A 15,857-nucleotide genomic window follows, 5' to 3' on the forward strand; every position below is an offset into this window, starting at 1 on the left:
TGAGCACCATCAACTCAAATTGTATTGGATTCTACCAAAATTCCACCCCATTTCAGTGCAACCTATTGTAATCAACCTTGGTTTCTTAGGAAAAGCTGGTAGCAAATTTTGAGGTTACTGTTAGCAATTAATTTGTTCAGTACTAAGATCTTTTGTCACTGTAATTTTAAAGTGTAAGGAACAGCAGCCATGCTATAGACATAATTATTTGTCATCTTTTACTGCTTTCTTCTTTTGCAAGAGATTGACAAATCTTCTTGATCTGTCGAGACGTTTTTAGCTGTTCTTGCTTTGAAACTCATAGACATGAAAGTTATTTTTATTAAAAATGTCATGTTCATAGAACTTGTTAAAGGGACTAGAGTTTAAAATGAGTAAACAAGTGCTGAGACTGATATTTTATATTTGCTGCTTCAGTGTTGCTTCCAATTTCTGTCCTTACACTGATAGAACCTACAAATCAAAATGTGATAGAAATGACCACGTGCATAGAGAAATATCTTCAGGGTAGATCAAGGCAGTCCAGATCCCTGCAGTACGCCGTGGTGCTGGGGGTGTATATTGTATCCACACCACCGCTCCACCTCTCCATCTGCATGCACACAAACTGCATTGGAGCTTTTTGTGTCCCCACAGAGGCAGCAGCAGGAGCTACACTTCTTCCTGGAGTTTATACCAAAGTCGTGGTAATCTTTGCTGGACAGGGTTTTACAGGATCACCAGCGTCCTACTTTCTTTGAAGCACCTACCTATGAACAGTTGCTGGCCCTCACAGCCCCTGGGCATCCCCAGCAGCTGAAGCAGCCTCTTGTCTCCTGCACGTGTGTAGTTGTTTACTCTCTTCACTCCTCCTCTGCCCTTGATGCTCAGCTTGGCTTGTTTCCAAACCAATTACATGTTTTGCCATGTAGTAATAGCACCTTCTATATATTGAGCTGTATCCCAGATTTCATAAGAGAGTGCTTTTGCTATTGGTTCTAGAGATACACTTCTGAGATAACTCCTGCTCAAGAAGCTGCTTTGAAAATATGCCAAAAAATTGTCTTTGCTGATCAATTACACCCAGCTGTGGTTTGACCTACAAATATATCTTGGTAAAAAGATTTAATTCTCTGGGAGATCCTTTTGTACCTTCATCAAGCCCTGCATTGTCACAGAAGTGTATCTGAAAGATGCTGTGTTTGATGGAGCATCTCTGCAGCCCATTTTTGCTGGAGCAGGCAGAGTTCCTCTTGAGGACTACTCACAAGGGGAATTTTTTGGCATAAGGCCAGAGGTGCTGAGATTCTTGGAGTATTCCATGAAGAAACAGAGAGACATGCTTCAGATTGAGTTAACAGGAGTGGTCTTACTTAGGTGCCTTAACTCGTTTTATAGAAACCAAAATACTCATTTCAGTGCCAAGTTGTTATAGAAGGACTACATTTGCTTCATGCCCTGCTGAGAGATGCTGGCAGGAGCTGTTATCAAAGACTCCTTTTCCCCTTAGTCGTTTAATAGTAGCAGCTTCTCTTTTATTCTGTGCTCTCTGAGAGCAGAATAGGAAGTGATAATCTCCTTGGAATACAGCAGACACCTGTTTGATAAGTGGTAATTGCATTATTCCTGGAGGATTATCACAGTGGTGCTTGTTTCTTTGTAATGAAGCTCCACTATTACAAGCAGAGCAGAACTTCACTAGAAGATACACATTCTAGGTAAGAGAAACGAAAACAGGAAACAATCATCCTTTTTGGAAACTCATTTTTAGAAGTCAGTTGCACTGTGTTTTCAAGACCTAACATTGCAAAACTCCAATTCCTCAAAAAACTACATCCATGAAGAAGAGGCAGCATAAAAGTCCTCAGTGTTCGAAGCATTTATTTGGAAGCAGTTCTGCTAGCACAACTGCTTGAACTGTGCCAAGGAATTATATAGTGCTGGAAACATATCCAGGCACTTCTCTGCCATCCAAGCGTTGTACAATGTTGTGAAGTAAATGGCATCCCACCATGGACCAGGAATGTGCCAAGTATTTGGCTGATACTCTTTGTGAATGCAAAGCAGTTCCCAAGGTGTATCTGTGAATATCTGTGGGCAATATGTGATGTGGATAAATAGTTGTTAGGTTATACTGTTTATTATTTTACTTGTTCCTGAGCTTTGAAACGTGTTAATGGTTTGGAGTCTCTTCTGAATAGCGAAAAATAATTGGTTTGAGATCAGACTTAGTAAAAACAATTGTTATACTGTCTATATTCTATGGCAGTTACATGGTTACATAAAGAAAATACCAGAAATTTAACAGACTGTGTTGGAACATAAAAGCCAACAAAACAGGACAATTTTGAGGAAAGGAAGACAAGTTAACTCTATTGAGTATTTTTGCAATTGTTATATTGTTATGAGTCTGAATCCGTGTTAATTACAGCTGAATTTTTCATGTTAGCGTATCAAAAGTAGGAGTACACAGTACCACTAAACACTATAACCAGCCTTCGAAGCATGTGGTCATCCACAGAGAGTTGATGGATGAGTGGACACTGGCCCTTTCTCATGTTTTCAGGTGCTAGAGGGATTCTTGTCCCTTTTCCTTTTTTTTTTTTTTTTTTTTTACCCTTTTCTTTTCTTTACCTTGATCCCTCCCTCGATGGATGCTTTGACTCCTGGTATTTGTTGTCACCCTAAGACAGTCTCTCTTTAGCTTAGGAAGGGTTGGGAATCGCAGTTTATCTGTGAATAACACTCTGTTAGTTGTAATTTATCTTGTTTTAGTTAGAGAGTAGTTTTTTCAGTTCCAGAGACCTTGAGGAATGTACAGTGAGTTATGACCTGTTCCCAGGCATGTGTGTTTTATAGATCAGTTCACACAGGTGTACTTATTAATAAACTCACTGAACCAATTTACATGCATAAGTTTTAACCACTGAGTAATTAGCGAAAGCATTGCTGAGGAACTGGAAATTTGGGAAATGTGTCATTATTTGCATATCAGTATAAAGCAATTACTAAATTAAAGAGTGCACGTTGTGACAAACATGAAGCTCCTTTACTGTTGCTTTGTCAGTGCACATTAACATCAACTTGATGTGAAAGCCTGGCTTTCTCTGCATGAACTAAAAATCCTAAGGCAGAAGTACACAATGAATCACCCAGAGTTTGGAGGCTAGCACGCTGAATTGCCTTGGGGTTCAGACTGAGGAAAGAAAAAACTCATGTAAAAGACCATTGAGAAAACGTATCAGTGGAAAGTAATTAACTCAAGATCCACAATTAGCCTCATGCTCTATACTTAACTGTGTTCCAGGTCTTTCAGCGTTTATTTAATTCTGTTACCCTGTGTTTCAAATAGCTGCAAATGGCTTGGCAGATTTTTCATCCTTTTTAATATTTACAGTTTTTGTCTTAACAAGAATGAGCTCTGTAAGTGATCATGGGTATTTATTTCAGTCTCTCAAGTATATATCTTTTTTTAGCAGAATCTGTTGTACGAGGAAATATTATTTTCTTTTTGTTTCCTTTAAATATATTTGTGGTTTCAAGCAACATTAAGTACTACAGTAGCTGTCCTTCTGCTTTACTTCCTAATTTGCCTAACTAGGCTCAATCAAATGAGAAATAATCAAAACCAGGGATAATTTTCATTCAGCCAGCAAACGAGAGGGGTAGATGCACAGTAACACGGCTGGTGATTAACAGGGGCCGTAGCAAAAATTGGCATGTGTGTTCAACCAGCACACCAGGGCTGGGTGTTCCCAGAGCACCAGGCAGCACTTTTTCTCAAGCTCACAAGAATCTCGTTGTGTTTTGTGGAGCTGCCTTTAGATTGGTTGTCGCTGCAATGCCAGCATCCCTCTCCTGGTGTCTGTAGGACACGAGTGGCCTCCTCACTGTGCCTTGGATCTCCTCCAGCCTCCCACACCATCCCCAAGATGATTCCAGGGCTGCTTCACCATACTTCTGCCTTCAGCCCATGTAAAGATCTGCCAGGATTGTGCCTTCATACGGCAGCAAAATAAGATACCTATGCAGGAGCCTTTGGGGATTTTGGAGAATTAACATGGCAGTCTCTTAAGCCTAATCTAAAGAATTTATCAATTTTTAAAACATGAGTAATAGTTCAGACACTTGTTTTTTTCCTTCAGTTCAGAGCTTTTTGAACTTTTGGGTTCTGTGTTCTAACTCTGTAGCATTCCTTTGTGATTTTAAGCTTCATTGTAGTTCAGAGATCTACCATGGGAACATGACTGAAATCCTTGGAATGAATTTCCTACAACCTGTGTTGACAGGTTTAAATTACGTACTCTGACACTGTTCTTGTGGCTGGATTAGAAACTTTTTTTCAAGTTAAACCTGCGATAAGTAATTGTCACAGCGCTCTGGCACAATGCTAATTTGAAGTGACGTGTCCAAACTGGCCTCAGTAACATGAAGAACCCGAACAGGTGTGAGGGGTGGATCTTCCCATGGGCCCTGCTGAACTTCTAACAGGGGAAAAATAGTAGAAAAAGTGAAATGAACCTTGAATAAAGCTGTCAGCAGTAATTATCTCAACAACACTTTGTGAGGAGTTAAAATAAGCATTGCTGATTTATAACCTGAACACACTCCACGCTAGAGATGTTTTTTTCACCCAGTTAGTGTTTAAAATGAAACGTTGAATACCTGTCAAGATTTTTTTTTTTCCTTTTTATTGGAGATGCATAATGAAAATGAAGTTATTTTCCAGAGGAAGTTAATTTCAAGGGCTGTCAAATTTTTTCGGCTCTTCTGTTCATTTTCATATTTGTGCAATAGTTTAATAAAGCAAACAAACCTCAAGCATACTTGACTTTTTTTTCCCAGCTAATGCTATTTGATGTCAAAAGACAAAGTGGCTAATGCGGAATTACATCCACTTTTTATTGTTATTCAAGGAGGGATAAGGGCTTACATGAGCTTTGGATGTTTGATTTCTTTATTTGTTTTTTTTTTTAAATATTATGTTCTGAACTTGGATAACAATGTCTAGTTGAGCAGTATAGACTGAAGAAAGCCCTTCAGTTTTGGGTAGTAAATCTTTCTGAATCAATCAATTGCATAGTACAAAAAAGCCCTTGTTTCAGTCAACTAAGATAAAGTTTTTAATAGATTTGCTTTTTGAATTGCAATGTACCTTCATTTTACATTGGGATACTTGCTCTTTTGTATCACAAGTGTTGTGATAACACTTGTTTTGTGTATACTTTGTATTTCAGTATGGACAGAAGTAATTTTACAGTCTGTCACTACTGGAAAAATACTTGCTAACTTTTGAGAAGAACAAGCCAAAGGATAAACATTATTTCACAGAAAATCTTTGATTTTTTTTAAGCTTTAAACATGGCTTTTAAACATGAACATGCAGGAATTCTAAAATCAGGTATCACTTTGCCTTTGTGAGATTATACATTGAAAAGAAGATAGGTTATTTATTGAATAATTATGCAGTGACAAGTGATGGGTTTGGAAGTGTTGGCCACCTGTTTGTTCCCAAGGAATTCAGTGAGGGTTTATCTGAGCATAACAGGATGCCCACACACTCTTAATAATGCTTGGTTAAACACCAGGAACTGCGGCCGTGGCAAGAACAAGCTCATATGAAAATTCTCTCACGTCATAGTGTCACTTTTCTTGAAATGATGAGGCTTTGAGTAGCCTCAGAAATGTCATGGATTGCTTGGGAGTCCATCACCTCCTTCCTGCATGGCTTGGTTTCTCTGGTTGCATCTCCAGCCAGGAAAGAGTGTGGAGCCATCTGATAATCTCTGGAGAACTGCAAAAGATTGCCAGAGTTCTCATACTCTTATTTCTCCTGCTTCAATATTCACATGCAAGGACTATGCTGAAAGCACTTAAACCCCACAATTTTATTCAACTGTTTGATTAATGAAAACCTTCCTACTCTTGTATTTCAAGGGTGAAAATGAAACTTCACTCACTTGCTCTACCTCTCCCCCCTGCCTTGTACACTTGGGTTTTTCCTGTATGCCACATTAATTGCTATATCCTGTCCACCATACAAATAGTCCCTGCTTTTCCTTGCTTCTTCAGTCTCAAAAAGGAGAGGTTACAAAAGGAAAATGGAAATGTGAGTGAGCCTCAGCTGTGGAGCAGCCTGACCAAGCTAGCTCTGATGGTAAACAGCAAGGAGAATATTTTCTAGGTGTTCCAACTACATTGGTTTATAATTTGTCTTATTATCTCACCTACTGTCAGTGCATTTAGGGAATGAAAGCATTTGATCCTTAAAATACCAAGTCCATCTAATAATACCGTATACAAAGAACATTTGATAGAACAAGGACAGAAATGTTCCTTCTCAGAGGTTTTCCTGCTTCTCAAAGTTTTTGTTCCTTCTCAAACTTCATACAGTTGTGTTCAAAATGCACGGTTTTTTCCCTGTATCTTTAAGAACATCCATCCATCCATCTGACAAATTGGCATTTATCATACTCAAGAAATTAATTTATGTTATAGTGAAGGGTCACAACAGAATAGTAAATTTAATATGAAAATTGAAATGCTTGATAATGCTCCTTGCTCAGTGTTCTATCCTTATGCCTCTTTATATCTGATGAGGGGAAAAAAAATCATAGTAATTAATCCAGTGAGTAAAAGGATCAAATTATATGGGAAATTTTCACAGAGGAGACACCTGCCAGTCATGCAATATTCTGCTACAGGGCACCTCTTTTCAGTTATTTTGAATAACTGAGTGTTACGAAATGTACTTGGTCATTATTTCTTTATTCTTAAGCCATGTATCAGTGAGTAAACTAGTAAATGGAAAAGGTAAGCAACTCACATTTTGGCCACAGTGAAAGGGCTGTCACATGGAATATTTGAACCAGGTTTCAGTCTGTAGGTAGCACTGCATTCATTTCTGATTGAAAATTTTTTGTGTGATAAATGTGTATTACAAACCCCCATGTGTGTACTGCAGCCTGCTAAGCAACCTTTAGGATGAGCCCTTTTATGGGAGATTTATGGGGGAGAGTCAAGTATCAGAAAACATGCTTTTTATTTTGTACACCAGAATCCCGTTTGCTTACTTTATCCCTGAGTGTTAAAAGCAGAAAATGGAATTTTTTCCCCTTTACTTCAGTAGAAAATCTTGCTATGGGAGTTCCCATGTTTAGTTTCCTATGGAAGTAGGTGGTATACAGGCAAACATAATTCTGTATTAGAAGTTCAGCTACTTGAATAATTGGACTGATTCATAGCAGTGAAGTTATACAGAAATTACATTTCTTTTTAGGATCTTTTTATATTTAAAATCCAGAAGGTTTGTCCTCTGCAAGGTTTTGGGGTTGGCTTGCCACTGTCAGATAATGCCTGTAGCTTCATTGCTGTGTGTGTGCAGGTGAAATCTGGCATCATAAGGATCAAGTGTTCTCGGAATTTCTGTCTGATGCTTTGTAAGATTTACAGTTTGACCTTTGAATTTCTGAGAAAAAATGATCAAGAATATATACTTTATGCAAAAAAAAAAAAGGTATTGGAAAATATTTTGTCATGGAAAAATACCTCTCCAGTGAGTTGGAAAGAATTTGTCATTTGATTCGTTTGAACAATAAGATTACCTTGTTACAGTGACAGAAAGAGTGGTCTTTTAAACAGCCAGAAGCTGTTTTTTTTTAAAAAAATTGAGAAGTACTGGGTAATACAGCTGAAGGGCTCCATTTAATAACTTGCCTTGATTAACAGGTAAGTGTCTGTATGCTCAGATAAGTGCATTAATGTACATTAAAGCAAATCCGAGTGCCCACACACCCCAAAACCTCAAAACCTTCATTGCTCTTGTAAAAATCAAAAGCTTAACAAAGAACACAAAATAAACCAATATTCCTACCTTCCTTAAACATTATACTTGCTTGTTCTGAATAGTTCTTGTTTATGAAAAGCTTTATCCCTTTGCAGAGATGGGATCCTTTGATGGCAAGTATCCTGTGAACAGCACAAGCTCTGAAAAAGTGAGGATGAGGAAGAATGTCCCATTCTTTACAGATTATTGCCTTAAACTGGCCACTTTGGATGCCCCAGCTATATTCTGTAAAGCATTAGAAAGCTCTTACAGCTTCCTTCACTTTCCTCATTAGGTATAATTACCATTGAGATCTCTTCTGAGATGCCATTTTTCTCCATCAGTGTGTGGCTGAACATGAGGAAGGCCAATTTGTCATATCCAATTACTCCTTTCCTAATGCAGTCCACCAAGCTCACAATTTTTGTATCAGCATTTCTCAGTGGAGTGAGTTCTGCAGCTGGAATTCTCTGCTGGGATCGTTCCTTCATGTTTCTTCCACTCTATCTTTCTCACATCTTCAGCATCTTGATTAAATATCTCTGGACTGGTGCAAGAGACTGAGTTTGTTCCTTCATTTGTAATGTCAGAAGCCTGCAAGAGTGGGAATTAAGTTGTGCCAACAAACTCTTTCTAGAAGATAAAAAGTTTTGAGTTTATGAACTTGTAATTTTTCATGTTTTTCTGAGCATGAGATGGCAACACTCTGGAATTACATGCTCTCAATGATTTCTTTCTCTCCTGCAGACGTATTTCTATCGTGAAATATCTGGGAAAAAATAGTGGGTTTAGGTTGTTCTGAATTATATTTCTAGAAGCTTCTACATAAAACTAATACTTTCTAACATGAAGAATAATTTATTGTTTAAAGCATCTGGTCTCATTCCAGATTTGGCAAATATTGCTGGGTTAATCTGGAAGATTGACAAAGAATCCTGCATGTTTGGATCAGAAAAGATATTGCTTGACTTTATCCCTCAATTGCTAATGCTGGCAATTGGAAAACAAATCATCTCACACTGAGCATTTAAAAATAGTATTAGTGTCTTAGAGTTGGAAAGCACAAGTGAGCACCAGAGTATTTCTTTCCTCTCTTAATTGTTAGATTTTGTAATCTTTCTCTTAGTAGTTAAAGTCTATTTCAAGTAAGCTTTTGTGCGCTTCTATTCCAGGTTGTCCCATGACCTTTTTGAACAACACAGATACTGAATCCATGTCGTGTCTCTGCTGCCACTTTCCCTGAAATGTTTGAAATCTTGAATTTTAGCATCCTTCCCCTTAAAAACTATAGGAAGCCAAACAGGAGACTACTTGAGCTTTAAATAAACACAAGCAGTGTCTGCACAGTGTTGGACAAAAGATCTGCCTCTGGAGTTACTTTTTGCAAGTAATTTTCCTTATTTCTGGTTTTGTTTCACTTCTCATCTCATATACTTTTCAGTTCTGAGACAGTTTGATTTGCACATGCATAGGTTTCCTGCCTAAATAATCTTTTTTTTTTTTTAGTGTATTATTTCTTTCATAACCTGTATCTAGCTTGTCATTCATGCACAAGTCCTGCCAAAGACATTTTCAGTGTCTTTTCTTGTGCACATGGAAACCATCCCATTCAAGCTCTGCTACCCACATAGTGGTGATTTTCATGCAAAAAAAAGAAAAATTCAGAAAGGTGACTGACTTTTGAGTTTTTTTCACAGCCAGATGGGCTCATAAACTGGAGAATATGGGTAATCAGGTACTCAGGCTACAAACCAGCTTTTTCAGTTATGGGGTTGGTATAAAGATTTTGTCCATTCCCGTGGGAAGGTGACTGAAACACAACGATAATTTATTGCAGTGATAATGATCTGCATCTCTGTTTGGGAGGTGGCGGGCAGAATATTCAGAAAGGAAAACCTCTCCAAGAGCAGTGTGAGATCTGCAGCTCTTGCCACTGAGACACTTCAGTGGTGCTCCCATCATTCTTGGCTTGCATTCACAGTACTAGGAGAAGGTTTGCTGAGCTGCCTGGAAAACAACCTTTTGCTTAGTCTTGGTGTTTTCATGATTTCCAAAATAAAGCTTGAGCTTTTGTGGTGCGAGAGAACTCTTATCTTTGAACGGAGATGACTTTATTCTAGAGAAATGTTGATGCCTCTCGTTCATTTTGGAATGAAGGCAGAGCTGCTACTTCTTTTGCAAAAAAAAAAACTTCTCAGAGAAGAAGAAAAAGTGAAGGGTGATTTCTCACACCAGTGTGCACAAACCCCCAACATTCCAGCAACTGTCTGGAGAGTAGGATGAAACAAGCTCTGATGTGGAACCCCTTCTGCTGTTAGCTCATGTTTGAGAGACGCTTTGACACTATAATATAGGGTTGCAAATTGGAATTGCAACACCCTGCAATTGGGCCAAGTGATGAAGCAGCACAATAACTGCCTGCTTGATCTTACCTCTCTCTCTTTAATGTGCACGTAAAAGAGACCGGGAGCCTTTCCAGGCATCTGTCAGGGTATTTGATGCTGTGAGAGAGGGAACTGTAGTCTGTGTGTGTGTGTGTTTTACCAGCATTTCATATAGTGTGATAACTACAGGGCAAAGTTTCAGGTTTTATAACAGTTGGGTTTTGTTCGTTATTAAAAGCTTATAAAAAGAATAACTGAAATGGTGGATTATTACTGAGAATGCAGTTCCTATCCTCTTGTCACAGGAGTTTCGTAGGTAATTGGTCTAGACCTGTGTGTCGTCTTTAATATTTCATTTGCACCAGAGTATTATAACTCACTTCCTTTAAGATGATTGCTGGGCTTTTTACACAGCTAAACTTGTGTTTAACCTTGCTGTGAGAATGTGACAGTGGGCTAGTTCAGACAGGTTAACATGTATTTGGTAACCAGGCTGCCTAATCAGCCTGCTTCAACCTGCACAAATTAAATCTTCGTGAGTTCTAGCGGACGAGTAAGAAAGTTGCTCTGAATTATGGATAAAAAAAATAAATGATATTTTCAGCGCTCATGGCAGTAAATGAAATTTAAGGCTTATGATTTTTTTCTTGGATTTTTGTTGAGAATGATTGAAATGTATTTTACCTCAATGTTTTTACAGTCCAGTTAGGAGAGTGCTATATTTCTGAAATATATAATGTAAATCTTTCATTCTGTGCCCTGCAAAAATGCTAACAAGTTTTACAGGATCTAGCTGTTTTTCTGTCCTCTCTGTGTGTCATCTGAAGGAACCATTAAAAACAATGTTTTAAACATCCAGCCAGGACTACCCTTCTGCATATCACTGAAAATTGCATAGCATTAAATACTCTGTCACTGCCAAAAATAATCAGTTATCTTTTTAAGAGCTACTTACGTTGTAAAATCAATCCAGATAGGTCTTAGATGCTTCTGAAGTTGCTATTTGTGGTCATCAAGCTTGCTTCTCCTGGACTGATGTGCTCTCCAGAAGAGGCAGGAGGCTGAGCAGAGGCTTTAAATGCAGGGATGACACAGGTGGTTCTGGTTACAGAGTGGACAGTTCTCATTTTTAGGCATTATAATTAGTGCATTTTTAAATACAGTATAGGACCAGATTTTTGAATATTATTGCTGTGTTTACAGGCATCATAATAATTTTGTCTTTTAAATGACAGTAGAATTTTTCTACTGGTACTTCTTAAAAATTGAGATTTAGGCATACAGCAAAGGGCAGAAGTGCTGTTTCTGTTGGCACTATTTACTCAACATCCATCCTATGGACTCTGCTGGCTGCAGTGTCACCAGTTTGGGTTTTGTGTCTTTGTTCATATGAGGAACATGGTGTGCACCCATGACATTTAAAATGACCAAAAAGGAGAAAAACTGTATTTGTTAAGTTGCCAATGTGGTTGTGTCTATTGCAATGTCTGCTGATAAACAGATCTTTCAAAACACGATATTTTTCAAGATGATTTAACTGTTTTTAATTACTTATATCAATACTTAGCATCTTTACTTTAACAATTGCTTCTTGATTAGCAATTAAAAAAATCTACCTTTGCATCATCAAAGCACTGCACTGTAAAAGTTGTCATGTACAGTAACATTTCAAACTTCAGTACTGGCTTAGAACAAAATAACAGCTCAAGGCGCTTTAACTTTAGAGTTTGCAGTTCCATGGAGTTTGTTTTTATACTCTGTGCATACGCCTCAGTAAAACTCAGTTGATGTTTCCTTGACTATTTTAATGTATAGAATCATTTTAGCAGCTTTTCAGGCTTCTTAATATGTGTTTAAATAATGCAGTCTTTAATCTGAATCTCTAAACCACCTCCCCCCAACCTTTAATTGAGGCTGTGGCTTTAATGAAGAACCGTTGCTTGCTTTGCAGATGACTTTAGCTGTGTCAGGACTGACTTTTCCTTGCCATCGACTCACAGTTGGAAGAAGATCTTCACCTGTACAAACAAGGGAACAGTCAGAGGAGGTAAGGACATCATCTTTGTTTTAGGAGCCTGCTCTAGGAAGAGGCAGGGACACCTTGGTGTGCAGTGGTCACCATCCCTCCTGTTGTCAAGTGTGTCCATAGAATTGCATCTTAAAACAATTCATTCACAGTTCCTGCAACGTGTAACTGTGACAAAGTGAGGAACTGGGCAAATGAGTCATTGAAGAAAAAGAGGAGAAACAAAGCAAGCAAATCCCAGCAAAGCATCTTACTGTGGGAGATGAAACCTTAGCTCCTTGCATTAGAATTTCGATTTTTCTCCTTTATATTGGTATGCCAAATACCAGTATAAAAGCCACCATTGCATGGCTTTTCTCACTCTTCCTTATGCATCAGCTCTGATACCAGACCAGCTCTGGTACCAAAGCATTAACTTCAAATAAAATTTGCTCAACTATGTGTATGCAGAGATTCTTTAATAATGTATTTTGTCAACCAGACTTCTGTTAAAAATTACCTTTGATAACGCTGTATAAAATAGTAAATTAACCTGCAGTATATTATGTGTTTATAGAAATCTCTAAGTATTTGTCACTGTGAATGTGTTTTGTATTTCACTGAAAATGTCTGAATTAGAAGCTTACAGTGGATTTTGGGTTTTGTTTTGCTACAGCAATGCACTGATGTTCATATGGTTAGTGATAGTGATGGAGATGACTTTGAAGATGCTACCGAGTTTGGAGTTGATGATGGAGAAATGTTTGGAGTAGCGTCATCTGCCTTGAGGAAATCGCCAATGAGTAAGAGTCACAGTTAACTGGAGGTTGTACAGCAGAGGCGAAGGCAGAGAGGTGTGAGGAGTCTGCAGAATTAGGAACTGGAAAGTATCTTTTGATGGGAATGGTAGAATTGTTTTGAATGTCATGTCTGATGGATGTTTCAAAGGAAAATACTGCACACATAACTGGCAGCTATAAAAACTCCTTTCCACAGGGGGAAATCTTGAACCTTGCAACTGAAGAATAATAATTTAACTCAAAAATGAAGAGTAACAGATAAAGTCAGAGAAATTGTGATCTCTATCCAAATGCATCTGTAGATAACTAGACTTCCACTTCCTTGTTTTGAAAATTCTACAGATTCTATTTTTGATTAATGTTTTAGCCATTATGCTAATCAAGTTTCTCAGTGATTATTTGCCCTTGAATTACGAAAAGGATGGAGCAGGAGCAGTCAGTTGCCTCCTACATGCAGTTCTTGCATCTCTTTATTTACTTTAGGCTTGCATTAGTATTACTTCATTAGAAGTTTTTTGACAGCAAATATATATAATAATATGGATTTTTTTTTAACACTATGGATAGGAAGGGTCGAGCCTTTCAAGCCTTAAAGTAAGTCCAGAGTGCTAACTCTGAGCGAGTGCTATCACATTACACTGGGCCTGAGGATGTTACTGCTTGGAAAACCTGAATATATTCATGAGACCCTCTGGAAATTTCTTGTCTTTGGAAAGGTTCATAGTCAATAGTCTTTTGTGAAGTTTATATGGTTTCTTGGTAACATTTCAGTAAGGAACCTGGGAACCTGAAATTGCTTGAAGTGGATGTGTTTGCATATTACAACCTGTTTTCATGAGGTTGCGTTTCTTTTTTTTTCTCCATTTTTTTAAGTGCCAGAAAATGCTGAAAATGAAGGAGATGCCTTATTACAATTTACAGCAGAGTTTTCTTCAAGGTAAGCTTAACCTGTTAACTGTGCCATTCTTAATGCACATTAGTAAATAGTAAAAACAGAAATAAACCAAGTGTATATGTTTTCTTGTGAGAGTTTATTTAGCTTATTTAGACATCCTAATGGAATATGGCATATTTAGACATCCTAATCTAATTTATTTTAATTCTAACTCTGCTACTAGAATTGCTTCTGAAATAAAATTATTTCTCAGCCCATGCTGGAGTGGTTGATTCTTCTCTTATTTATTTTGCCACTATGTAGTACCATTACTTAATGATGTAAAGGTCCAGAAGGATGAGAAAGACTGGTTATATACAATAATTTTATTATCATATGCAGGAACGGCAAAGCTAAAACTGATTACTATTGAAAAATATATACATCATTGCTGTAAGAGTTTTCGCAATAGCAAAGTGGTTGGGTAAATATTGACTTAAAAAAGAACGTAAAAAATCTGGATTTTTAAAAAACTTTATCCTACCAAAGCATGCACTGTTAAACAGTTGCTTGTTTCATTAAATAGGTAGAAGCTGCAAAGTTATATGAAGTTTATGTGCCTTCTGTTTGCACTCCTGTGATAAAATACTCCTTTATGTGTGTGAGATGCATTAATGTGTAATGCAAGAATAGCCTTCAATTAACCTTTAAGAATGTAATAAAGAGATGAAATAAGTTATGATTGAAAAATGTTATAGAAAATTGTGTAGAACTTAAGGTATCTACATGTATAAACAGAATGTTTTCATAATAAAGTTTGTAAGGTAGCAGTTTATTACTTTGAGATTTCAATGTCAGAAAACAAATGGGTCCTAAATATTTCCTTTCTGTCCTTTAGAAGTGTAATACTTCATCCTTCTAAAGGTTTAGCCAATGTATTATATTTACAGAATATATGAAAAGGTAGAATATTAAAATGACTTGATTTTGTCATTTTTTATTAATTGGAAATTTTATCTCAAATAGATATGGTGACTGCCATCCTGTTTATTTTATTGGATCATTAGAGGCTGCTTTTCAGGAAGCCTTCTATGGGAAAGCTAGAGATGTAAGTGTGTATTAAAACTACTTTAATATAGTGGGGGAATGGAAATCACCTTAAGTGTTTCATCTTTATTTTTGAAAAGCTGAGCTACATTTTGGAGTTATTTTGCTTTTATTGTTCGAGAAGAGTTGCACTCATTCAGTTGAGTGGCTAAAATACTTACGTGGTGGTTGCTGAAATTGCAGTGAATAACTGATGCTTTCTAATCATTCAGGCTGTATTTTTACTGGAGTTCTTTAGTTGCCAAAGCTACTCTTTTTCTTTTCCCCTCCTCCCTTTTCTTCCTGAAATAATGGTGTCCTAGCACCAGATAACGCTGCCTGTGAGTCTTGTGGTTGACAAGTTCACTGTTGCATGTTGGTAACTCCTTTGAAGAATGGCTAATGAAATTGTAAATTTAAATTGAAAGGTCTCTGAAATACAGTGTGCTTTTTTCCCCTCTTTGTACAGCCTTTATCTGCCAAGTTAAGTTCCAGTGCTAAGGTTTGGTTGTTTAGTTTTTCTGTACATCCAACCACGCATCTCAAGTTTCTGTTATTCCATGCACAGTTTTAAAATCGGTATTTTAATAAAATTAGAATGGGGACAGTTTATTTACGTTTTGGTGACTTGATTCACTAAGGAGAAACCCAAACCCCTGCATAATTAAGCACAGATAAAGCTGAAACACAAACAAGAAAATCATGCTGTTTAAATTTACTTTTTGTTTTCTTGATAGATGTTTAATTTTAAAATGAAGAATGTAGTTATTCATATTGGAAGGAGCCTCTGTATTATGCTAGGGGCTGTTTTTGTAAGTGTGAGAGTTGTAACTTCAGCTGGAAAACTGAAGTTGACTCATACTCAAGACTCTAAGTGTAGTGAATATTTTCATATTCTCATTTG

At 37.3% G+C, this 15,857-nt stretch overlaps 1 protein-coding gene across 4 annotated transcripts in view; it reads left to right on the forward strand.

Moving 5' to 3' along the window:
• Nucleotides 1-15,857, forward strand: part of FAF1 (Fas associated factor 1) — a 155,200-nt gene that overhangs the window by 89,076 nt on the left and 50,267 nt on the right. For all 4 annotated transcript variants that reach the window (XM_040072650.2, XM_040072651.2, XM_040072654.2 and 1 more), the window contains 4 exons: nt 12,140-12,235; nt 12,870-12,996; nt 13,867-13,930; nt 14,894-14,975. In XM_040072650.2, coding sequence (XP_039928584.1) covers nt 12,140-12,235; nt 12,870-12,996; nt 13,867-13,930; nt 14,894-14,975 — 369 coding nt within the window. The remainder of the gene's footprint in view (nt 1-12,139; nt 12,236-12,869; nt 12,997-13,866; nt 13,931-14,893; nt 14,976-15,857) is intronic.

Source organism: Hirundo rustica, chromosome 9 (genome assembly GCF_015227805.2).
Source record: "Hirundo rustica isolate bHirRus1 chromosome 9, bHirRus1.pri.v3, whole genome shotgun sequence".
Lineage (NCBI taxonomy): Eukaryota > Metazoa > Chordata > Aves > Passeriformes > Hirundinidae > Hirundo > Hirundo rustica.